The sequence below is a fragment of the Protopterus annectens genome, chromosome 2.part1 (assembly GCF_019279795.1).
Source record: "Protopterus annectens isolate FY-2018-M chromosome 2.part1, PAN1.0, whole genome shotgun sequence".
Lineage (NCBI taxonomy): Eukaryota > Metazoa > Chordata > Ceratodontiformes > Protopteridae > Protopterus > Protopterus annectens.
In genome coordinates this window covers 45,948,811-45,975,091 of record NC_056729.1, presented here as the reverse complement: position 1 = coordinate 45,975,091, position 26,281 = coordinate 45,948,811, and the positions used below count along the sequence as shown (strand labels likewise).

General features: G+C 40.0%; 1 protein-coding gene across 2 annotated transcripts in view; it reads left to right on the top strand.

Moving 5' to 3' along the window:
• The window catches only part of LOC122793959 (alpha-2-macroglobulin-like protein 1), a 621,161-nt gene that overhangs the window by 251,672 nt on the left and 343,208 nt on the right, over positions 1-26,281 (top strand). For both annotated transcript variants that reach the window (XM_044062013.1, XM_044062014.1), the window contains one exon: positions 16,331-16,445. In XM_044062013.1, the coding sequence (XP_043917948.1) occupies positions 16,331-16,445 (115 nt within the window). The remainder of the gene's footprint in view (positions 1-16,330; positions 16,446-26,281) is intronic.

Sequence of the window (26,281 nt, the reverse complement as noted above, 5' to 3'; positions counted from 1 at the left end):
TTTGGAAAAAGGGTGGATAATATGGATAGAATACAGGAAGAGGTGGAAGAAACTAGAGAGAGGTAGAGAGAAGTCATGCCCAGAGCAGAAGTGTGGGATGGAAGAAATTTGGTAAGAATAGGCAGAAAGATGCATATTTCCAGTAATTTCATCTTTTGGCTTTCACCAAAAGAGGTAAGAGCATTTAACTCTGTGACCCAATTTTTTTAATTGGGTCAGTATACGGAGAAATTTTAGAAATGAGACGGCTCTCAACTATTCAGATGTTCACAATGTCCAGATTTCTTTTTGACCTCAAAATATGTGGTTTTAGGTCAAATCATTGAGGATTGATGTCACAAAATATTTTTTCAGCCTCCATATCCTTTAGAAAATGCATTTCCTCTCAAATCCTGTTCTAGCAACTTTAAGTTACAAGTGCAATATTACAAATCTGTTCCTAACTTTGGGCCTTTGTCCCACCATTATTTTAGGCTTTGTCCAGATTTCTTGGGCTAAGGTTGAGGTATTGTATGAAACTTTTGTTTATAAATACATTTGACAGAAAATGTGAATTTATGTGCAGTTTCAAACTAAAGTTTAAAGTATTAGATTAAAGACTGCATGTAAAGATGTTATGGACATTACAGAAATTTATGATGGAGGTTTATGGACTGCGGGTTGGGAATGTGGTATACTGATAATGGAAACCATCATATTCCAGGTATAAATGTAGAAGGAAATGGAGCAACAGTGAAATACTGGGATAAGTGAACTTGTGGCAGGAATAATTTCTTTTGTCAAAATTGTTTTTGTGGTAGTGGGGCATGAAGTTACAAATGCATACAATGTGAACAAATGGGGATTTATTGTGCTTTCTCATATTTTCTGTATTTTCCTTACAAAATATAGAAAAGGAGCAGAAGAGCAAAAAAAATAAATGCAGAAGAGCAAAAAAAATAAAAAAAATAAATTCAGAAAAGCGGAGAACGGGAGGGAAATGGTAGAAATGGGAAGACCTGAACTGGAAAGATTAAGAGATTCTATTGGAAAAGGTTAGAAGCAAATGAAAGTCAACACTTCCAATGAATATTGTATTGGAAGATAATTTGTTCAGAAGTGGTGTACATGCAGAAAAATTATGGGAAGTTGAGATTGAATATGGGAAAAAAAACATGCTCTAGTATGTCAATAGACATTTTGGATTACACCTTTAGTAAAGCTGGGTAGAGTAAAACTCAGATGGAAAATGTAGGTCTATAGAACTGCAGTTTATGCATACCAAAGGTAATGCTCAAAAATCTAGATTGTGTGAACTTGGAGATAATGGGGATTTTGTGACCAAAGAGGGAGCTGAAGCAAATGGAAAATCTATTATAGTTACACTGTTGGTATACAACAGTTAAGGAAAGTGTAGGTAGTCTTGACTGGACACTGGATGTTTCCAAGAAATCTAAAATATTTGGAAGGGTGTAGTTTAAAAAAGAGAACTATAAGGAAGTTTATTTGAATATGGTGCAATCTCTTTTTCCCCTTGTAAAAAAAACAAGAATGAGGAGAGAATGTCAAAACGCATTGAAAGGAAAGCAAAAGTGAAAAAAACTAGAGATGAATAAAGTTGAATCTGCCACAGGATTGGATGGGATTGAAGATTCATGTAAAGATTGGCAGTATTTTCAATTAGAGAAAGGTATGGGAGAAAGTTATGAAATAGAGAAGGTATAAAATACCTACTTGAAACAATATTGGGGAAAGGAAGTCAAGAATTGCTGCTGGTGGGACAAATTGTAATGGTCTTAAGTTCAAAATATGATAGGTGATCAAGGCATTTGAGAAGATTCAAATTTTATGGTATATTGCATTATAATATGTGAAAATTCAGTGTTTCAGTGGTGAATGGTTTTCTAAAGAAAGATGAGCATAATGCAGGGGTGTCCAGTGAGTATTTTATTTGCAGTGATGAATGCAGCTGTTAAAGCCTTAAGAATAGCAGGGCATAGGACTAGTGAAGGAATTCAACTTTGCCTATGCAGATTTATTGGCAAATAGAATGGACTGAAGATGGTATTAACTTAAAGGCTATTGGTATGTGTGAATGATTTCGAAATGCCATAATGCCAAAAAATGAAAAGACTGAAAATTAACTTTAACGAATTTTAACATTGCCAAAACTTTAATCACTATGTGCAAGTCCAGAAGCACCATGGAGGTCTAGAATGGAGATTGCTTTGCAGTTGCAATTATGCCTAAATGAAGATTTTGTAAGTGAATTTTTACATGTCTAAATGTGAGAGATCTGTACAATGAGGATATAAAAATTTGCCTTTCCCCCACTACTGCAATCTTTGAATTGGTATATATAACTTGCAGGGGTGCTTGCTTCCCTGCAAAATGTGAAAATGTATTTAATTGTGCTTGAATGTGTTTGAGTTTGGCACCATCTTTGTGGTGCTTCTGGACATGTGCATTAGGTGATTTGATTTTTAATAGTTTTTGCATTGGCTTTCACTTGTGTAAATTTGTGTTCTTTTGACATTTCAGCATTATGGAATTTTGATCTACTGAAGTTTCTTTAAGGATAAATGTAACTGCATAGAAACAATAGCTAAACTAGGTACTTCTGTTTAGAGAAGTAATGTATTGGGTATAAAATTTGGTATTGACTTGAATGCAGCAATGGAATAATAAAACAGAAAAAGTAAGGACTATGTGGTCATTCTGGGGGACATAAGTTGACTTGTAGGAAGAAAGTATACTTGCAATTTTTACTTGACAGAATTGATTATGGTGCCTTCTTTCTATTGAAAGAATTGGTCTACTGTGTTATGGGATTCAGATTAAATCCAGTGAAAAGACTGGTATGTCAAGGAAGATTAAGCAGGGCTAGGTTTAGTTAGAGTAAGCAGTGTTTTTAGATTGTCTGTAGAGGATCATTGAATTTGTATGAAGTGATATGGTTAGAAGGTAATAGCGCAATAATCAAAAAGATGCAAGAAAATACAGGAAAGTGATTGCATTGAAGAGATTGAAATAGGTTAGGATAAGATAGGAACACAGCAACCAATGCAACTCCTGTATTACCTAGAATTTGAAAACATTTGAAGTAAAATACTGTAGTAATTACAACTGGTAATATGTACTGAATTCAGTCTCACTACTAGGGGATGCAAGCAAACACTGACTTAATATTGACAAGCATATGTTTAAAGTTTTCTGATTTTTAATTTACTTCAGTCCATTGAGTCTCTACCAAGATGTATAGCAATTTCTGAACATAATTCTGTTATGCAAGATATACAATCAATAAAACAGGAACCACTACAGTAGTACTTTTAAATGATGCTTTATCCATCTTGTAGTTTGAGAATCCCAAACAAAAGACCAGCTCTTGCACTTCACTTTTTTACCTTTCATTAATACATCCTTGTGTAAATCTAATATTGGAATTGGCTGCATTGCATGTCAATGTAACCTTGTATTCATTAACATTATGTAACCCTAATTTCTATGCAATACTTCTGATATAATTACTATCCCACCACCTTTTATCAGTGTTTTGTAAACTGTATTAGGTGGAAAAAGTAAAACCATTCTGCAATTTAGGTGCAAACTGAAAGTGCCAAGACTTAATAGGGTAATACTGAGCCCATTTTAATTTGTGGTTGGTGTGGCATTTAAGTTATGTAAAGTGGAATTTTAAATGTTGGATTTTGTCCTTCTGAAGTTCTTAAAAGGACAAAGCCACAATCTGTTTTGCTGTTAGTAATTTGTGTTAAGGCATTCAACATTGCACAATGTTGGTGAGCAGTGGTGTTGCACTATTAGATGCTTTTTCTTTACAAAGAATGCCAGAGTTCAAAATGGCTCTCAAATCCTATTATGTAGCTAGAGTAGGCTGCCTATACTGTTAAGACCCATTAATGTCATGCTTTTATGTAGATTGTTAGTCAGGAATGCTCTATGATCCAGCTTTATGAATTAACATTGCTGCTTGTTGGATTAGGTCAGTGATTCAGCTGGTATCACTCAATAGTATCTTGGATTTAGTCTGCACAGGAAAGTGCCTCGCTTGTTTGTTCCTATTTTACTTTTATTAATTGCCTGCTGCACCACTGGTTTATTGACTTATAAGGTACATTTGCCATTGGGTGAGCACTTCATTTAGGGATTTCTTTGTTTTGCCTTATCCGTTCAATGTAATTGAAGTATTTTCAACCTTTGACACCTAGAGTAATTTAATGGTGATCATTTTGCTGGATTTACTAACTTTAGTCTCTATTTACTTTTCTACTTTGAATTGTGGATTTTTGTATTGTACAAGTTATGAATTCCTGACTATACTGGTATGAAGAAACACTAAGCAAATTAACTTTATCAAGAATAGTATCCCAGAGTGTTAAGGCACTGACTGGTTAGGTCTAGGAAGGGTAATTTTTTTAGATTACATTAATTTTAACCCAAATAAGTCTGTCAGAATTTATAGCAGGTGAAGAATATAATACGTTTTAGTATGGTAATTTTACTTTGATTTGTCCTGTTCCAAATTGGTTTAACATTATCTTGTCAATTTTGAACTGCAAGTCCATGAACTGCTATAGTTATAACATATGCAAACTCCAGTATACACTTTGCAGAAAGCTCTAACAGTTCTATACTAGTAGCTTTGACCATACAAGATAATTCTGGTAAGAGAACCCTTTACATTTTCATTAAACAGAACTTGTGTACTGTTCGTTTGGCATGCCAAATCCTTTCCATTACATCTGTGGTGACCTTAAAACAGCTGCAGATGTGCTCATAACATCTGCCCCCAGGGTGGTGAACAGTCGCTCATTTGTCCCAAGCAGATGTCTGCATAGAGATGGAGGTCACTTGTATTTTCTAATATTGAACTCCTTTTTAAAGGATCTCCCTCCTGTAGCATCTAATTGGCTTGCTTTAGTAAAAACATTCACAACACTTCGGTCTTCCCTTGCTGCTTTGTAGGCTTGCATTTCCTTCCATGGAAGGAATATAGGACTCTTAGGATAGGCTGGCTTCCAATCGGTCTGTGAGCCAGTTGGTAACCCATCTTGTGATGTAGGGGTTTATTTTCAGGCTGAGCTTGTCTATAATACTAGAATGGGGAATGGTGTCAAAGGCCTTTGAGGTCTAGGTAGGCTGTGTACCAACTTTCCCTCGTCTATAGCCTTGGTAACAGTCTCAAGTTCACCAGGTTTAGGAGGCATGATCTGCCCTTAAAGCCGAACTGGGTAGGGTCCAGTGTTTGGAGGTTCCCAATGTCTGTTAATTTCCATGATGATGCGCTCCATAGCCTTGCAGACAATTTTTGAATGATGGGAGAGGGGGACCAGGCTTTTAGTTTAGAAAGAAATGAGCTGCTATGGCAGTTGAGATGAGATTAGATTCTTATTACCCTGGAATCGATGAAAATAGTTCAGTCAGTAACTGTGGGGCTGTTTATAGTGGTACTGTCTATGGTATTTTAGAAGGCATTGAACCACACTAACAATGTTTTTTAGACTTTGTTAAAATGTGTGTATCTGTAAACACTTGTTATATCAAATTTTGGTGCAACAGTAACATGGTTGCTTGTTTGAAAAACAGTACTTTTAAGTATTTTATTGGTATTTTAAATATGCATTTTTTTCTGTATTTTTGAACTGGTGTTGCATTCAGTGAAATTTTCACTTGTATGCATTTATATGCATACATTGACACATTTTTATCAAACCGGATATTTTGGTTTGTATTACAATTAGCTTTTTGTGCTTCAGAGGGAAGGATTCCTTTTTGGAGTTAGCTGCCACACCAAACAACCTTTGGTTGTAGACCATGTGGTGTAACAAGTGGGTTATTTAAGCTTGCTTCTAAGGAAGAGTGTATCTGATGAAGTTAAACTATTGTGGATTAACAAAGTCATCATTTTTTAGCTTAAATACTGCTTTTGTGGATCTAGTTGGACTCTACTGGTGTGTGATATATGTCTACTCAGGATTCTTTTGGTGTGGATTAGCAGTTGAACCAGGGTGTTTGAGTTCCTAAATTCTAGGAAATGGGCAAGGGAGCTTGTACTGGAGTAATTCTCCCAGTTAATGTTTGGGTAATTGAAATCACCCAGTATTAGGGTGTTTGGTAGGACCTTTGTTTCCCAGTGTATCCAGAAATGTGGAATGGGGGTCCTGGGACATGGTTGGTGATCTGTAGCAAGCTACAATTGAATTGCAGTTTTGCCCATTGTTAGTTGCACATGGATGATCTGTGAAGTATCATGCTGTGCCACTAACCTGGAGGTGTGGGTATCCTTGAATATGGACACGCCCCCGCCTTTTGTATTTCTGTTTGGGTTCTGTGGCCGAAATGTGTGCTATGAGTTGTAGCCTGGTAGTGCTGGGGTGTTCTCTGGAGCCTTAAACCAGGTTTCTGTTACTGCGCATATATCCATTTTCTCCATACTGAGGAGTGCCTCGCACGTGCATTTTGAGGTTTAGACTTCTGGCATGGAGTAGCATTACCCTCAGTTTTTTACTTGTGCTATTTACGGTGGTGGGTTTGTCTTGAGCCTTGCCTAAAAAAGGCACTATGGGGGTGGCCAGAGCCTTGGCCAGTATTCGAAAGCCTAAGGGTGACAGGTGAAAGCCATCTCTAGCAAAGCAATGTGGCTTGTCAAGCATGTCATCCCAGGCAGACACACTGGATCCCCTATGAATGACACCAGAAAGTTAGCCAATTGTTGAAATTGAGAATTTTTTCTTTACCATGGTATCATTCTTGGTGAGGGCAAGATGCCACTCGGTCATACCGGCCTGGGCTACATGATCAGAGAGCTCTTCCATGTCTCTTTTCATGTAGTCCAGGGGGGTAGGGTTAAGGTCACTCGCATCAACTTGGACAATGAGTCATATTTGTACTTGTTCTGGAGTGACCTGAGTGCTTGTGTTGTGGCGGATCCTGGCACCCGGCAGGCAGCTAACAGTAACCTAATCCTTCAGCCTAGTGAGTGGGACATCAGTGTGCCTGACTATAGTCTCCTATTACTAGTATGTTGGGTATGTTTTGCCTTAAGGGCTGTGATTGCATGGCACACTGGTTTTATGAGGTATGTTTCATGGCTTGCATTGGGGGAAGGAGGTTGCTTGGATGTTTGCATTGGGGGATGGAGGTTGCTTGGATGTTTGCTTTGGAGGTCTGTTTTCAAAATTTTTATTTGGAGCCTGGGTGTTTTCATGTGTTTTTTTTTTTGCCAGTGCAGCTTTAATGGGTCTATGTGAGACTGGTGGTGTGATGCAAGTATTTCCCTTCCCCCCTTCTCAGTCTTGGGTTGAGAGAGCTTAGCCTCCAGTTTGGCTGTATAATTGCATCTCTCGCATGTATTGACGTTTGGTGGTAGGAGGGGGTTTTCTGCGTACATGAGGCAGTTGTAACATTGCCTCAAAATGCCCAGATTCACCAGTTGAACTGGAGAGTACACCTGAAACTGCCCTTTGTTACATGCCTGTATAGTTTTATTTTGCATTTGTTGACTGGGATAGTCCGACTGGATGCATGTCCATTTTCAGAGAGGCCCGGGGAGAAAAGCTCCAACGGTAAGCAGATACAGCATTACATAATACCAGCATTACATATTACAAAAAGACTATTTACAGAGATTACATAAGTAAGAAAGTTAAACAAGTTCCACAGGTTACAGTTAATCTTGAGCACAAGTCAGGATTAAATTAAATTGCACAGTAAACTGGTTAACAGATTTTTACACATTCTAGAGAGAGTTAGCCAGGCTTGATACATTGACATAGCCAGTTAAGTGACAAATGTTGTTTGAGTCTAGTTTTAAATTGACCTAAGGTGAGAAAGTAAGGTAATATCAGCTGGAAGATTTTCAGGATCTACTTAGTTTGCAAAGAGAATCACCGGCTGTGTTAATTTTGCTAGTCTGAATTAGTAGTTAAGAGGATCGAAGCGGTCTAGGATTGTTATAAGGGGTGATATTTTCTTAAGTGCAGGAGTATTGTCCAGATTGGAGGATTTTATAGGCCATAATCAGTTGGTTATACTGGATTAGGCTGGGTAGTTCAAGCCAACCAAGCTGATTTAGATTGATGCAATGATGTGTCCTAAAAGGCAGCCCAGTGGCAAACCTGGCAATGTGGTGGTAGCAAATTGAGTTAAGGACAGTCTTGTTCAAATTCGAGAGTAGAGGGGATGCATACAGAAGGGTTGAAAAGAAGGTGAGAGTGAGCTATGGCAATTTTAGCTGGAGGGGTTAGGAAGGCTTTTATTCTGTAAAGTGACCCTAGTTTTTTATTGATGGTTTTGATAGTTTGGTTAACATGTAGGTCAAATTTTAGATGGTCTATGATGGCACCTAATAGTTTTGTAGATGGGTCAGGGGAGATTATTGTGCCATCATTTGATTTTATGGTAAAGGTGAAAGCGGTAGACCGACGTGTTGGTTGAAAATAACAGCATTTTAGTTTTTTTGGGATTTAGGATCTGACTGTTCAGAAAGCCAGTTTTCTATTGTATTAAAGGTGGTCTGGGTAGCTGACCATAACTCTACTGGAGATGTGGCTGAGCAAATTAGTCAGCATATGGGATGACGGTATAAAGGTAGTTAATGAAGATGCAGAACAGCAAGGGCCCCAATATAGAGCCTTGTGGTACTCCGAGGGTGTTAGGTAGAAGGTTAGAGTGTGTCTTCTGCCAGAAGACAGCCTGCTGTTGACCATTCAGGTAGGATTGAAACCACTGGAGGGCTCCAGTTTCTAGACAGAATGTTTGCAGGGTGTGGATTAAAAGTTGGTAATCAACCATATCGAATGCCTTGGAAAGATCCAAAAAGAGGGCTGAGGATATAATTATTGTTGCGATTATGGTTTATGGTGTTAGTAAAAGGCTAGGAGGGCTGAAGTAGTGCTGTGATGAGGACGGAAGCCATGCTGAGGGTCTGCCATAAGGCGATTTTGGATTGGGTGGTGCATGAGTTGTCTGAATACATTCTTCCATAATCTTTGCAAGTGGAGAGAGTATAGCTATTGGCCTATAATTGGAGAATTCAGTAGAGCTGCCTCCTTTGTAAAGTGGGATTACATAGGATATTTTCCAGATGGTGGGAATTTTAGCTTCTACTATGGTTCGATTGATTAGTATTGAGACTGGGTAAGCAATAGCATCAGCTGATTTTTGTAGGTACTCTGCAGGGAGTTGATCAGCAGAAAGTGTAGTGGGCCTTAATTTTTTGGTCAAGGTACGGATAAGTGAAGTGGCTACTGGTTGGAAGCTGAACGCAAGTAGGTTTCTAGGGGTGCTACTTTCAGGACCAGGGGAGCTAGGAGGTAGTTGGCCAGCTAGGGCTTGAATTGTCTCAGTAAAACTATCAAACATCTTCAGGGGTTTTATCAATAGTAGTAGGGATTTTGGTTGAAGTTTGTCCAGGATGTAGTAGATTTAAACCTGCCCAAAACATCTGAGGGTTATTTTGATTTACTGTCTGTAAATTACAGTAGTATTGTTTTTTGTCTTGCAAAATTGATTTTGTTTCGTTCCTGGATTGCCTGTATTTAATGTGATCTTGAGGGTCTTTAGAAGAATGCCATAAAGCCCATGCTTTGTTTCTAAGGGTAATTTTGAGTTTAGACTCTAGAAAGCCATGGTGCAGTGGTTCTCTTTGAACAAACAGGTGCATGCAAATCAAGGATCTCAAGGAATTTGTTAAAGTATGCTACTGCTTCCTCTAAGGAGGTGTTTTAGAATAGACCAATTACATGAGTTTAGTTCTTGTTGGAATTTGGCAGGGTCAAAGTTTTTATTGTTTCTAACCTTTCTGAGTAAGGGTTGTTGGGGAATTAATGGTTTTGTACTTACATATGTGAGAAGGTGATGGAGGGTACCAGAGGTGTACAGTTGGGGGTGACCGAGTACCCAGTCAAGTATACTTTCTTTTTGGTTGGGTTTACCTATCCTGGTAGGGGTGGATATGATTTGTGTAAATGCATGCAGGTTAACATGGGTGGTTGGGGATTCTAAGGAACAGGTGCCCCAGTCTGTTAAAGTCTCCAAGTAGGGTTTCTTGGGGGTAGTGACATGATAGCCAGTGCAGGATATCCTCAAAAGTAGATATATTGTTACCTGGGGGAATGTACATACAGGTGATATTAATGCATTTATTTTTATTAAGTTGCAATTTGGTCACAAGAATCTGAGTTACTAATCTGAGGAGGTTGTATTACATCTATGGTGACATTCAACTCATTAGTGCAGCTACCCCACCCCCTTCCTCGAAGCACGATCCAGCCTGTGTATGTTGTACCCAGGTGGTAACACTTCATTGTCTTTAGTGGTTAGGTTTTAACCAGGTTTCAGATACAGAGAATCTCAGGGGAGTGGACATCCAGAAGTGCATGCAATTCATGTACCTTGTTGTTAATGCTTCTAATATTGAGATGACAGACCAAGTTAGTTGGCCTATTAATTGTAGGTTTGTAGCTCAGATAACAAGTAGAGGGGGTATGTGTATCTGAAGTGAGTGGGCCAGGGTTGGGGTGAATATCACCACCAAGTATTAGGTTGAGTCTATACTTGGTGATGAACTTCAGGAATTTGTTTTAGTTTGTGGCAGTGTTTGGATCTAGAGCTAATGTGCCTGGGGTTGAGATGTTAGACTGAACAAGATGTTGGATAGGATCTGGTACTGTAAATATGGTTGAAGGTGGAAGGATTTACAGCTGGGGTGATGGTATGACCTTTTGGGACCTGAAATCCCGAGAGAAACTGGTTTTCATACAAGGTAAGGAGGTATGGTGTGAAGAGGGGTAGTAAAGAGGAGTGTATCATGTGATTCAGCTAGTGAGTGAAGGAACTTTTACCTGGTGATGCAACACCAGGAGATAGTGGTTAGGTAAAGGTACTGGAAGGGCGATGGGAGAATGCCAGATGAAAGCTAATAGGTGCTATTAAAATGTAGGTAGTAGAATGGGGGTGGGTGGAATTATCCCAGATGAAAGCAGATAGGATCTAGAAAGTGAGGGAGTGGCTATAGTACTATAAATTTAGAGGTACTGGGGCGGGAGGGAATTGGGGGCAGGGAGGGGAGCGAAGAAACCCAGAGCGTAGCGAGGGGAAATTGCCAGTAAAAGCACTTCAGGTATAGCTAGCCCAACTTATTAGTCACAAAAGCACTTCAATGTGTGTGTGCAATTTAAACATTAAAAAACACATGCAGCAAGGAGGAGCTACACTTTCTCTAGGTACAGGTTCAAGTTTAAACAAATATTACCACAAATTCAGTAAAGTCACAAGCTACTTATAGAGCCTCTGAAAAAAAGAGCAGTCTGCAGAACCAGAATTTAGCTGCAGGTCATTCAGTTACACAAAAAACAGTAAAAGATCCATACAATGAAGAAACTTGCACTAAGTCACACCAGGTCAGCCAAGGGGGGGGGGGGGGGGGGGAAGAGGGAAATCCTAAGCACCTAGATTTGAAAATGATGCCTGTACTGAAATGTAGCAGTTTCCTCTGAGGAAAGAGGGGGGTGGGGGAAAAGAGAAGGCAGTGGTAGTAGTTGCAAGGAATACCCTGACTCAAGACACCACACCAGAGAAGTTGAATGTAAGGGCCTAAAATCTGCACTCAGCACTGTTACTTGCACTCAGGGTTGCCAGACGTCCCTATTTGGGCGGGACTGTCCCGAGATCAGCAGCCTGATCCCGAGTCCCGCCCTGCGGTTTAAATCCCGTCCAGCCTCCGCTTTGTTTGTTTTTTTTTTGATTGTCCCGTATACCTGGTATACGGGCCAATCAAAAATTGCTAAACACGGAGCTTCTTGTGTTCCGCATTAAACACGAGAAGCTCCGTGTTTACGATGATTGGCCCATATGCCGGTATACAGGCCAATCAAAAATCGCTAAACACGGAACTTCTCGTGTTTAATGCGAAACTGCAATGCACTAAACACGAGAAGCTCCGTGTTTAGTGCAGAGTTACTGAGTGAGCTCAGTTCTTTAATGTGGAACTGTGTTCCGCATTAAAGACCTTTTTTTTTTTTTTTTTGCTGTTCAGTCTCCGAAGACCTTTTTTTTTTTTTTTTTTTTTTTGGTCTTCACTTGTCGTGAGAGACCTTTTTTTTTTTTTGCCCCTACCTGGGGGTCTGCAAATCTGGCAACCCCACTCAGCACTGAAATTTCACTTGTTTAGCAGGAAAGACAGACCAACAGTATACAATTTTGGGAATTTTTACAAGGGTTACTTGTTCAAATGTCAGGCTTTTGCAGTTTACAAGGTTTCCTAAGGTGTCCTAAAGCTATAAGGTAAGTATTACAGCTCTTAATGTAAGAGTCAATTTACTTCAGTTACAGGGGAAGGAGGCAACCACTCAAGTAGAAACAGAGCCCTATGGCTGACCAATATGGTGACCTGCTTAATTACAAAGCACTAAGTGAAAGCTTAACAAATGCTTTTTGTTTGTAACCTACTGTTTAAATGTTGAGAGAAACTGATTGCAGTCCTGTAGACACTGTATAGGTATAGTGAACTGTTTTACTGGATGGCTGGTAAGGTCAAATAGAGCCTTGTCCTTCTGTGCAGTACAGGAGGGTCTAGTGTTAGGTGTTATAAGTGTTTGTTATAAGTTTTGAGCAAGTGCTGGGCTGAAATGAATGAGTGCTAAAGTTGAAAGTTTGTCTAGTTCCAAGGGAAAACTTGATAGTTTTTTGGAGTTGAGTTGCAGTTGGGTATACAATATTTCTGCATTGTCAGGGATATTGTATGCTTGCTATTTGCACTGTGAGAATCCCACCACCTATTCTATCCTTCATTGATATATGGCTTTAGCCAAGTCCCAGTTATAACCACTATGTCTGGCAGGTATAGAGAGACAGGCGTACAGGTCATGGATTTTGTTGGGGATACTTCCGTTTATATTTGGAAACGGTAGGTCAGCAGTTTTCCTAGGAAGTTGGGGAGAAGGGGAATTTTCAGGGGGGGTAGGTTTGCAGTAGTTGTTGTTCCAGGGTTGGGATGAATATCCCCAGAGCAAGAATTGAGGCAATGTCGAGAATGGACTGCAGGTTTGAGATTGTTCATGATATTTGGGGTGAGGTACTATTTTAAAGCATGAGTAGTCAGTGGGTGATAGGGCAAGGGTAGAGGAAGAGATAGAGAAGTAAGATTGAATGTACTTGTTGAGGCAGCAGTACCTGCATAATGTGGGGTTACCTGTAGGTGGCTATGGTAAGAGATGAGAGAAAGTGTAAGTAGTACAATTAAGGAAGTAATATGTACTAGTAAAATGTTAAGATGAGTGGATTGTAGTCCTTGTGCAGGGTAGGGTTTGGGAGTGATAGTGGGAGTATCACTGATAGGAGTAGGGTGGAGTTAATTAAGGGAGTGGCTTAGGTGAGTGGATGATATGGGTAGAGTTATGTGATTGGATAACTAGGTTGAATTGTGGTTGTGTAAAGATAGACTTAATGGGGGTGTGTAGGATTTGGAGGTAGGGGAGTGAAGTGAGCCAGAGTATAGCGAGGGTGAAAAGAGTTGGGACTACACCAGCTGGTGAGCAAAGAAGAATGAACACAATCGGTGGAGAAGGTTGGTATGAAGATAGGATAGTTAAGATACTGGCAGAGAAGGTAGGGAACTTGGGGGTGGTAATAACTATAGTGAAAGTGTTAACTGAAAAGCCAGTTAGATAATTGAGGTTGGTTACAAACTACAGCGCTAAAGTCAGGTAAATACAAGATTTATTTGCAGTCTAGGTATAGTTAGTGAGACCTGTGGTTATCCTTTGATAGATGCCTGCTGTTAGTGAGTGAGCTGATGGGGTCCCTGGAAAATAGCCTGGAAATACCCAGCTCGGCAGCCAACTTCATGGTGCCCAGAGTGTCACGACCAGGTAATCACCTGTAAAGGAAAGATGTGGGTTAACTGGATATTTCTGGAGATAACAGTACATATGGGTTGGGGGGGGGGGGGTAAAGAGTGGCAAGTACAGGCGATATAGGCAGCAGGTTAATCTCACAAGAATCTGAGAATAAAATGTGTAGTAAAGAGAATACAATAAACTATGCGGTAGCCAAGACAGAATACATCCAGATAGCTATTCATCTTTACTAATACTTCCAACAATAAAATGTTCTACACGTTGACTCTGTTAACTATCTTATGATTAGGTCCAGAATTATACTAGAGTGCAGCTGTAAAGACTAAGTACTTAGTCAAATTAGTAGTCATTGCTTTTGCTAGACTTTAACTACACCTTTCAATGAGATGGCTGACCACTAAACACTATGCATTAGATCGTCTTGGTAGTGGTAAGCTTTGAAATGAATACACTAGCACACACCATGGAGCAATATACAGAAGAAAAACACCAAGTATAAGGAAAATGTCCAGTGAATATGAATGTTGCTGGAGTCTTGCATTTTTCTGGTGTCTGCATCAGTCTCTTAATTGCAGTACAAACATTTGTCTGACTGTTGCTCTAGCATCTCATCCTGTAAGTAGAGTGTTTACTGCATATTTTAATATCCTGCATATGCAGCCTGCCCTTGGTGTCATTTCTAGACTCCAGTTATTTGCCCACTGGAATGATGTCCTATTTGTAGCCCTGTAAGATCTGTAGCTTTATCTGACTTATTTACTTGCTAGAACTCTAGTCTATACCATTGGTTTAGAGCCACAACAAATGTGGCACTGACTTGCTGTTTTCCATTATTGATCCTTTTCAAGGTAATGGCATACTGCGTTTTTCACAATTTATCTGTCCTGTATTAGCTAAGCTTGTATATTGAACTGCATGTACTGTATGGCCGAGCCCTAGGCCATACCTAAAATTGATGCTTTTTCAATTCAGTATGTTGATTAAAGCAACTTTACTTTTAGAACTAATTTATAGTGGACTTTTAAAGATGGAAGATCTCTTCATGTGATAAACATTTGTCTGACTTTGGTTTCAGGAGAAATTGCATCTCTCCTCAAGCTAGGAATGTGTCTGCATTTTTCTCCATTTGGGATTCTGTATTTGTAAGTTTTTAGTAAGGAATACATGTTTAACATTCCTACAGTGAAATAATTTTTGCCACTCCAGTTTGGGCCCTCTACTACTATTGCTTTTTTCCTGCTTCAATTCAAAATTGTGCCATTTAGCTTTTGCTTCATTGTCTTGGTCAAAAGTCCAGGTTTCATCTTAAATTTAAACTATTCTGGCTTAGTACTTCCCAAATTCTAATCTATATGGTTTCTGCATGGAGTTTGAGTCTAATCCTCTGCATTAGGTGCTGAGTAATTGTTCCATGAACACAAAGCTTTTCCTAGGAAATGCAATGTGCTCACCTACAGCAAGTAATATCTCATACTTGGGTAGTGCAGCTAGCTTTATGCTGCACATTTCTGTCTGAGGTTAGTTGTGTGCAATTTGTACCATTCTTACAAAGGTTCCACTGTCAGCCAGATTTTGCTCATCCTTAACTGGGTATAGTTTACAGCAAGTGATTTTTTAGGTGCTACTTGTCAACCTGGTTAATGCAGTTATGTTGAGCACATTCCCTACGCTCTGCATAAGGATGGAGGATGTGCATGCTTTTGTAATGCTCTAAATCTGCATCTTTGTGGAAATGCATGCATAATGAGCATATGGCTTTTAGTTTGTGTGATCAGGAATACTCTAGTGCCCTTTATCAGCAAATACATCTCTATTTTCCCACAGATTAAAGTAGTCAATGGTGGTACAGTGGCACAGCAGATGGGGAACCTCTTGTTTGTAAGGAGACACTGGCTCAATTCTCAGCTGGGGTGACTTCTGTGAGTCTGCATGTTCTCCTGGTACTCGTGTCAGTTTCCTCCAGGTGCTCTGGTTTCCTTCCACATTCCAAAGACATGCAGTAGGTGGACTGGACACTCTAAATTGGCCATAGGTGTCCATGATGTGGAAGATTACCATGACAGGGCTAGCCACGCAGCAGTGTCAACCTTTCCTGTAGATTGTCACAGGAATGACACCTGTACCCTGTATGCAAAAATGGGAAAAGGGGTTACGGTTGGATACAACCAATGCTTGTTGGTGGCCGTTAGAGCTTTTTACAATATAATGCATTTACTAAGCAACAGTTTAAAATACATTTGAGGCAGCCCAGTGATACAACACTGTTCCTCCTTTTATAGCAGCTGTTAACCCACAAGCTAATAATTGCATGCACCCTTCTAAATGAAATGCAAAACTGCTTCTTCACACTCCCTGATGAAACATAAATTTCAAATCCTGAGTTGGTACTCTAGTTTGAAAGGATATTTGAATGGATTTTATGAATTAGCCTGTGTATAGGTTTAACTTGAACTTTTTTTTCCTGTTCACAGGAAGCAATCTGCCAGATATTGAACCTCTGAGCCTTATATCACAGTCCACCTCTGAAGCAGAGAAAGTGCGCACATACTTTCCTGAGACATGGCTCTGGGAACTACATTTTGTTGGGTAAGTTTGCCTGAACCAATGAGGTTTCACCTGTATATCTGACTCTCCCTTCACCTTTTGGTGTATGGCATTTTGTGTTCACCTCTGGATCAGTTTGCAAAATGGCTTTAATTACGGTATGTCCAATATTACTTCAGCTTGCAGTTGGAACAGTATTCCCCTAATATAGCAACTAGTTCAAGAATGAACCTGCTAACTGGACATGGATCAAATACATGCTCCCAATTTGTAGCCAACTGGCCTGGTCTGCTTTTTTTCATTGGTATTCTTGGCTACTTTTCTAAAGTTGTACATTAATCATACGTTGCTTCCTGGCTTTCCTCTCTGCTTATCTGGTATTCTTATGATATCTCCAAATATCTGGTACCTCTGGGTAGACCTCTGAATGTTTATGGTTGTGCATTAATGGTAGCACAACTGTAAAAGTGAAGTCCCTGGGCTAGCAGCACATTGTGTGGTTCTCTTCAGCTTAGAAACCCAGGTACTCATAGTGCAGCCATAACCTTAAGCAAGACAGGTTTGTAAATTTAGAAGATATGCACACTTTGAGCAAAAAAGCTGCAAATGTACTGTGACACCTTATCTGCTGCGAATGTACTGTGACAACTCTGCTAACATGGGAAGTGCATCTTTCAGTTGTGCCCATTTTCACCAAATGTCCCAGACTTTTGTTTGGTCTGTTCATTGTAAATGTTTTGTAGTTTTCTGCACTCAGTTCTGAAACTTTTTTTTCAGAAAGCACTTGCTAATGCAAAACCTGTTTAGCAACTTTGTAAGTGTACAAGGATGATGACTTTAAATGTTCCTTATCCTAAGAGGCTGAGATTTGAGGGAAGTAATATCTACTTGCAAAGCAGGGGTGTGCAATGATAAGCTCCAGGATTATTTTGAGCAGAGCAAAACTGTGAATGCCTGTTTTTTTGGGAAACTACTTCTGATTTATAGAAATCAGACTGCTTCACTTTAACACACTGTAGCATACAACATCAAACTAAAACTAGATGCTGCCCTAATGCAAGTTTAGGGTGAGTAAATTTATCTCAAGTGTGTGTAAAAGGGTGCTCTACAGCTTTCAGAGCCTCAGCTGCCTGAATCCCACTACATTGCAGCTGAGGACTTGAGACCAGTAGGTTGTTTTGCTGTCAACTCCTAGCTTGAACACTTGTACTGTGAGGTGCAGCAGCCATGTTGAGACGGTGGAGATGCCACACTTCACTTCTAAGTATCAGAATCTGGGCATGGTTAGTGCAGCAGCTGTGGGGGCTGAAGTGTGGGCTGTGCCTTTTAGCAATTCAGAAGGGGGTATTTAGGTTTGAGGAACAGCAGGGAGGTTTAGTGTTAGGTATGATATTCCTAAGTTTGGGGTCAGGGAGTTTTTAGGATTAGTTAAGGTCCTGGTAAGATGTAGTTAAGTAAGCTCTATCACCACTGATGGGAGTACTCGGGACCATAATGGTCCAATACAAGTTAAAGTCCAGTAAGCCTTAACTTTTGCCTAAAAAGCCTTTAATTAAAAAGGGTCCCTGCATTTCACCAAAGGGGGTTGTACCCACTATTCATGTTCATGATCCCTATGCCTTGGATAAGTGAGACCATGCAGTTCCTACACACTTGCATTTGTGCATCTGCATTTCCAAGGCATACAGTTGTCTTTGCAATTTTAACAGATATTTGTACCAAAATATTTACTATATCAAGATGACTAATTCCACACAGGCTGGCTTTTATCTTTAATCTTTGCTGACAAGTATTGATGCACCAAGAAATCTTACACTAGAAAGGGATACTCTAGTGAAATGTTGGGTGGTTTTCTGTAGGGACAGTGGAATTAGACTGCTAATTGGGAATGAGAAGAAACTGATAACAGGTCAGAAAAAGGGAAAAGTTTAAAAAAGTGGTTGGTCACATACGGAAATGAAATATGCAAAACTGTAATACCTAAAAAAGGTGACAATACCTCCATTTTTAGCTGCGGGGTTTCAGACAACTAGTCGGCAGCTTTGTTTATTTAACCTGAATAAGCCCATTGAATGCCAGTGTTGCCTTTTGAGAGGTTACCAGAGAGCACTTTCTAAGTGAATTGCTCAGTCACTTAGCAAATGCAGGTGGAAGGAATCCAACCTTGGATTACAGGAAGCAGTTTAACAGTTGAGTGTTGATCCTTTAAGCTTGTGTGGCAGTTTGCTCAAAGGATGTGGTTAATGCTTCTGCAACTAATTACCATGGTAGAACTGTTGGCATAACATGCAATGAGTTGTAAACTTGGATAGTCCTTTGAACACTGCTGTTGGTAGTGCAATCCTTCCTGATGTAGTACTACCTGGCTAATGACTTCCTCCTTTTCTCAGGGAAATTTCACAATTTTCAAAACCTTGCCCTATTGTGCGCATGAGATGCGGCACCCTTTAGGTGGCATGAGATAAGGCTATGTCCTTTAGGCTTCTATTTCACTTAAGATGTAGGTTCCCAATTCTGGTATTGGAAGCACTGGACTTGACGGACAATATTGTCTCCAGCACAGTAGGAAAGACCAAGATCGTCCCTCAAGTTTTCATGATGCTGATTAAAATGGTAGAACTTCCAGACTATCTTGATAGCTGTGGGGCTCCTACTGGTAGGGTATTTCTGTAGAGGCTGTTTAAAGGTTTAAACTAGTTCTGTGACAGGCTTATGAGGATGCCACAAGTGCAGCTTAAGAACTGCATGTAGAAATTCACTGGCAGTAATGCCCTTTTAGCCTGCCAATATACCAAAAGTTATTCCTGTAATGGTCTTTGGTGTTAAAATTGAAACTAGTAATTGCTTTAATTTTAATTTGGTAGTGTGTATTCTGTGAATTGGCTACTTGGAACTTTTAGTGCATCTTATTCCTATATATCTTACACAAGTTGACTGACTTTCTATTCTTTAACTTCAGACATTTCCAGTTGTAGCTTCTAAATGCCTTGCATACATAACATCTATTGGTTTACAGTTTCAATTATCCTTTTCTGAGAAAAATGTACCTAATACAGGATTTATGGGAATCAGTTGTCTAAAGTGAGTTATAAATTTTAAATGGGGGGGGGGGGTGGGTGGTGGTGTTGATGAATTTGCATGCATAGATATGTAAAGTAGATGCTTCCTGGGCAGTGTAAGACTATGATTATATCTCAACTTTGCTGAAGGATTCTGTACAAAGCCAAAAATAATGGACACAGACTCCAAAATCAGGGATGATTTATATGAATACTTCTATTTACAAAGTAATAGAATTTTGCTTAAAACATGCATTTTCTGAACATAGTTTGCAACTTTGGCGTTGATTAAACAGAATCCCAGATATTGGGATGTGGCCAAAATGAATCAAAATAAAGGGCACTACAACATTCTTGATAGGGTAGAGACTGGTACTTGACTTCTAGCTGGACTAATTAGTTGTGGCGGAGTGTCGCGAAACTTTCTCAGTCGCACTTTCATTTGATTACAGGAGTACATTAAAGGTGCACTCCAGGAAGGATGTATCTTTATGTATCCTGTGGTTTTTGGGAGTTCCTTTGCCCATATGTGATAGTAAGGGGGTTATTTTGAGCTACCAATGCTAAACGCTCAATTTTTATGCCATTATGCTTTTTTTGAGTTGTCTGAATAAAGCCTATTTTTATTTTTGTAATACTGCACCTGCTGTTTTGCCTTGCATTTTGGCATTTCTTGTCACAAGCAGCTATTTGATCAAGCTCTAGTAAGAAACCAGAAATGTAGCTGGCTCATTTGTTGTCACTCCCTGATCTGGTGTCCCCCTTAAGTTTGAGCAGTCAGAAAAAGGACCATACTCCAGCCAAGCACTCCTTCCTTCCCTTCTAGAGTGCCAGATCCCACCCTTATCTATGCAAGGAACAATAAAAGGTCTTCCCTAGCATATTAAGGGAGGCACATGGGTCCTCTGTCTTGCCTGCAGTCCTAAGCAAAATGTAATCATGTCCAGTGACACTTGGCACCTGGGACTACTACCCCTTTGCCCTGCCCTGTTTCTTGGCTTCATAAATAGACTAATTGTTTTTGCACTATTTTGTCAATTTAGTACAATTACGAAGTTTCAGTAAGCCTCTCATTTGGCTTTTCTAGCACATTTGTAACTTTTTGCGATAAAGTAAATGTGCCAGTGAGGTAAACCACAACTTGTAAAACGCACAACTCTTGGGAAATGGCCCCAAACCACCTGTAATAGGATGAGTTTAATGGTACTTCACAGAATGGAATTAAATACAAATCTTAGTGCTTTCGTCCATGGAAATTCAGGACTTCATCAGAACAAATAATTCTATTCTGTGAACTACCATAAAACTTGTCCTACTACAGGTGGTTTTGGGCTGTTTCCTAAGAGGTATTTGTATTCATATCAGTTTTCAGTTAACCTCCTTGGCAGGCACTACAGAATCCCTGCCAACATTTTTCTGCTGTTGATCCTCTAAAGCAGTGGAAGGCAGGGGTCTACATTTGAATGTATCCTCTAGCCACCTACTGATCTTGTAAAGGTGACCAGCCACTGCCCTTGACAAAATAAGGTAATCTTTGGGTGAGGCTTGCCTGTCTGTAGTTAAATCCCTGGAAGCCATCTCTCACTATTGAACAGAATATAGAATTGCCTGACCCCATACAGGGTTCCATATGCCTTGGCTCTGTATTGCCAACATGCTACATTTCAGTGCAGAGGTGCACCCCTGCATTTCTTATGCAGTCCTGGCTGGATGAATATTTTTGGTCATTTGCAGACTGCTGTACCTGTTGATCAGGAAGGATTAGTGGTTGTGATGTGGTTGGGTGGTGGCTGTTTTTCATATATGAAATCTACAGGTTTGAGCTTATGATCTTTGAGTTCCTTCAGTAGGAACAAACTATAATTTCAAGTTTTGATTTCTTTCTGTATTGTAAGCCTTGCTGTATTCTGCAACTTCATCAGAATTCAGTTTTCCAGCATTTAAATTTTCCCTTTAAATTATGAAGGGATTGGGTTTTGAGTAACGCCTGGTGTACCATTAACTTGATTAGTGTGGTGTGTGATATCCTAGGTTAGCCACTGAATACTGACCTGAACTAAAAAGAAATGTTGTATTGATCCCATTGCTAAGACTAGCTCTGAATGCAGAGCCAGAAAATAGGCAGATTTTTAAAACATCCTTTGAGTTTCATCTAGCATATTGGTATGCCCCACTTTGGTATGCCCCACTTTGGTATGCCCCACTTTGGTATGCCCCACTTTGGTATGCCCCACTTTTTGAACTTAGCTGGCCTTCAGAAATCTATACATTGATATGGTTGGCAAATCAATGGACAGAATGGCTTACTCTAGTATGCACTAGATGGACATTCAGAAATCCTCAACATTTTGCCCATGGAGACTGATGCAATTAACCAGCAGTGCTAGCTTGTGACTAAGGCCAGCTTAATTGGAAGGCTCTTCTGTAGTTCATGGTGAAACTGCTAGATTTTTTCCAAATTTAACATTCTGCACTGAATGCCTCTTAGAAAACTAGTACAGCAAGTAGTTTTTATGGTGGTTGGACTGAGGTTATGGACTGGCAGATACTTGTGCCATACTTTTTCTGTGGTCTATCTACTCAAGCCTGCCTAGCCATGAGCTCCATCTTACAGGATGTGACTCCATTTGTTCAAGACTGGCATAGAGTCTTAAAGGCATGCCCCCCCCCCCAAAAAAAAGTAATGGATATTATCCTGTAGCACTGATACAAACACTGAGGGAATTTCTAGGGTTATAATCCTGCTGGTGGTATCTGGCACTGTGCAAGATCCTAGTATCCCATTCCTTTACATGTTCACTTACCCATTATGGTAGTGATTGCTAGTGATTGCTACTGTCACTGGCATGGGTAAGCCGAACCCAAGTGCCCAATTAATGGCTGCGATATGGTAAAGCAGCTAATTGGACCATGGGTCCCTCACAGGATAGGCAAGCTGCCATTTCACCTAATCTAGCTACTCTGTTCAGTACTTGTGCCACAGTTGCAACTCTGGTTACAGATGGGGCTTTATCCATCTGCCACTTACAGCCTAGTATGCATGTACAGATTTATATTGGATAAATGAAAGTATCTTGGCGACCGCTCTAATCAAATCCCAGACATCTGCATTTTGTGAGATCGCTGTACAGTGAAGATGGGAATATTTGCCATTTCCTTGTGAGTTGATCACCTTGTCTTAAGGATAGTGTGGCTGCTTAAGCATCACACCCCTTTTAGGATAAGAACTTTCAGTGGTTGTGCTGGCTTAAATTGTTCAACACAGCATGTGGACCCTGTGCCCATGCAGTGGAATGGAAAATCATGAAACTTTCAACAAGTTTCAGTTTGTATCTGCTAAGACTGCAATAGCTTTGGTAAACTTCAAGGTTTCTAGTGTTATTTTCAAGATCTGGTCTGTCTACTTGAATTTCTCCATCTGCCTCAGACACTGATTGCATGGAGCTCCAACTGTAGTGATTTGACTCTCCATTCCAGGTTCCTTAATTCATGTGGTCACTTGCTGTCTGGTTAGAACTGTAAACAAGCAAGGCCAACACTATTTCAATATCATGGGTTGAGTAATCCCTCTTAACTCATCCTGTCAATTACTGACCTGCACCTTGCTGAAATGTATCTACTTCATGTGCTTTCTACAATGAGAGCTTATTGCCAGTGAATGGTATGCACATCAGAACTTGCCCATTTCTTGTCAGTTGGGGGAATTTTGAAGGTTATGGTTAACTTCTAGCAATGTCTGCTCCCTATAAGACCTTGAGCAAAACAGTGGTGAGCCCTGCTGGAAATGTGCTATGAAAATGGCTGCCTCCCACTCCCCTTGACCAATTTGCTGACTGTAGGTATATCTGCAACATTACTTGTTTCTTACTTTGAAACAATATTGACCGATTGGCTTGAGAAAATGTTTACGTGTTTGCTCATTCACTTAATATGAAAGGATGACTACATGTATGATTTTCAGAAGCTGCATGTCTAATTGGAGAGACTAACTTCATAATTACAGGCTTTATTAGATGCATTTGTAAACTGTAAAGTGCTGGTCAAACAAACTCTGGGAAATTAACAGGAAAATGAAACTGATAAGAACAATGGTGGCTTAAACAAGAGGAAACTAGTGACGGAAAGAGTATTGAGCCAGTGGTCCATTACTGTTCGAGGTTCTTGGGTGAATAGTGTGCAGTTTGTCACCATGACCATTAATAAAGGACTCCTTAAGTGATCTGGTGGGGGGATTAATGCTGCGAATAGATCACTGCTGCAGTAATTTTAAGCTGTATAGGATATCTCGCCAACAGCTGCACCAGCCGCCAAGCTTTGAAAACCTCAGGGCACCTTTCAAGTACTCGAGCCTTTCTCCTGAGCAAGGAAAGCAGGAAAATGCAGGAATGCAGGTTTGTATGCATATAAAATTCATCTTTACTGACTTGGGCATTGACTAGAGCCCATGGTAAATGGGGTCAGTACTAATATCCCAATATCCCACACCCTGCAATTATAGTAAAAATTAGGGGGGTTGAATGGAGTTTAGTACTGCTACAGTGATGAACCTCCTATAGTGTCCAAAAAGTAACAAGTGGCTAGAACACAAAATGGGCTGTGACCTTACCTGAAATGACTTACTAGGGTGACTATCATTTCTAAATGGTTCCAGGCTGTCTTGAATTGCTTGTCCATTCCTACATTTGTAGGGGTCAAATATCTGGTAAGCAGTTATGGAGTTTTCTCGTCTGTGGCCATGAGTAAGCTTTTTCTTTTTCGCTCTAGAAAGAAAGGGAGAACAGTTTTTCATGTGAACTCCCTACCTTGGGCATCAAGGTCTCGGTTCTTGAACTGAGATGAGATGACCAAGAAACTTGCAACTGGGGTACTCTTACATTTGTTTACCAGGAAAGTCTGACTGGACCAGATGCCCACTTTCAGAGGCGGCCCGGGGAGAAAAGCTCCAGAAGTCAATAAGCAGTACTGTTTCAATTTTAAGTTCAAATCGGCCTCATGAGCAGGTTCAAAAGAATTTTTCCAGGACACTTATCTACATAGCTGAATGCAATGTCAGTTACAAAAACTGCTTTACATACGGATTATCAAATGGCAGGCAAGCAGATGTGGCTGAGAAGCAAAAGTATGGTTAAACTCATCTTGGAAGTTCTTTGTCTAAAGGGTCCTAGTCCTTAGAAAATCTCTTCCACTTTACCATATTTTATAGTGGGTACCATCTGAATGTCTTAAGGATGAAAGGTGCCAAAGGTGTATTGATGTACTTTTTTCAGTAAGAAAATTTAAGACCTACAAGATTGGTAAATCAGACAACCCCTGTGCTTGTACTTTCTCTGAGGAAGTTTGTAGTAATTGGCCATTTTTGGAAGGTACTGTTGCTTAAGCCAAGAGTTATCACAATTCGTCATCCTGGTCTTTGAAGACAATAGTGGAAGATTAACATTCCTATGCGTTGGAATGAAGCTCTGTCTTCATACCTGATTTGTAAGTAGTCCTGGAGTAAAATTTCTAAGTTTGTCTGGAAGAAAACACATCTACTGGAATTCCTCGAACTGATCAAATCTTTGGAGATCCTTGGGCTCAACTTCTATTCATGAGGGCATGTCCTGGTAATCTGTCTGCAACAATGTAGACAAGCCTGGTGGAAGAGATGGAACTGAGCTGTTGCATCCCGGTCTACCATAAGTAGGACCGGATTCCTGCCACTTGTATGAGTTCACTGTGGTGGTGTCTGATTACTAGCAGAGTACCTGGACTCTAAAGATGTCTTAGCGAATTGAGTATTACAGCTATCTTTTACATTTTGCTTAACTAACCAGACATCCCTGTACATTCACTTCCTTTGACTGTGCTCCCCAAGTAGTCTAATGCATCTCTGGTTAGTGTTTACATTAGAAGACAAGATTCATTCTTTCAAATGTCTTGGTCGAACTTACAAGGCAGAAAACAGAAAATGAAGTGGCTGTTAAGCAAATTCTTTCCTGGGAAAATTCACTTGGCTGCTTCGGTACTTTGCCATTTTTTGGCACTGTAGTGTGGTCTCAGAGTTGGTATATTTAAGTAGGGGGGTGTGGGGGGTGCGGCCCCCACTTAAGGTTTGAAATTAATTTTCATTTTATTTGTTGGAACTGATTTTTTTTTCCTTGGAAGAAAATTGCTGTTCTGACATTTCGACATTGTAATCTTTCACTTTCATAGGGTCCATCGCTGTTTGCTTTAAGTGTTCAGTGATTTAATATAGACCCTCTGGTTGCACTAAGACCAGAAGTGAGAAATCTGAGTAAAGATGTTGACCCACTAAATCAATCCACAATCCCTTTCCTATTTATGTGCATACAGCCAAAGTTCACATCGACTAGTGGGTAATCCTGCTGTGATAGTTCTACCACACCACTCACGTATGGTCAACTTGGTATCCAATCCACCTGCATCTTTTGGAATGTGGGAGGAAATGCACATGGACAGCCAAGAATTAAACCAGGGAACCTCCTGTGAGAACTGTACCCACTAAAGTTCCTCAAATCCCAGTATTGGAATGTGACACGAGTCCGCTAGTGTGAAGTCCTAATTTGAGAAACCTACAATCTTCCTTCAAGGCAGGTCAAAAATCATGAACAGTGGAGGCCATGAATCCCAAGATTCTGAAATTACTTGGCAGATGCCAGAGACTGCTTGGGAAATGTCAGAAGTCGCTCCTTATAAAATTTTCATTTGTTTGACATCTTAGTCCTGTATCCAGAAGACATTCCAGCAATACTGTCTTATGGGAATGTATGTAAGCAAACTTCTGTCCACCTGAAATACCAGACAGGTGTATCCATAATC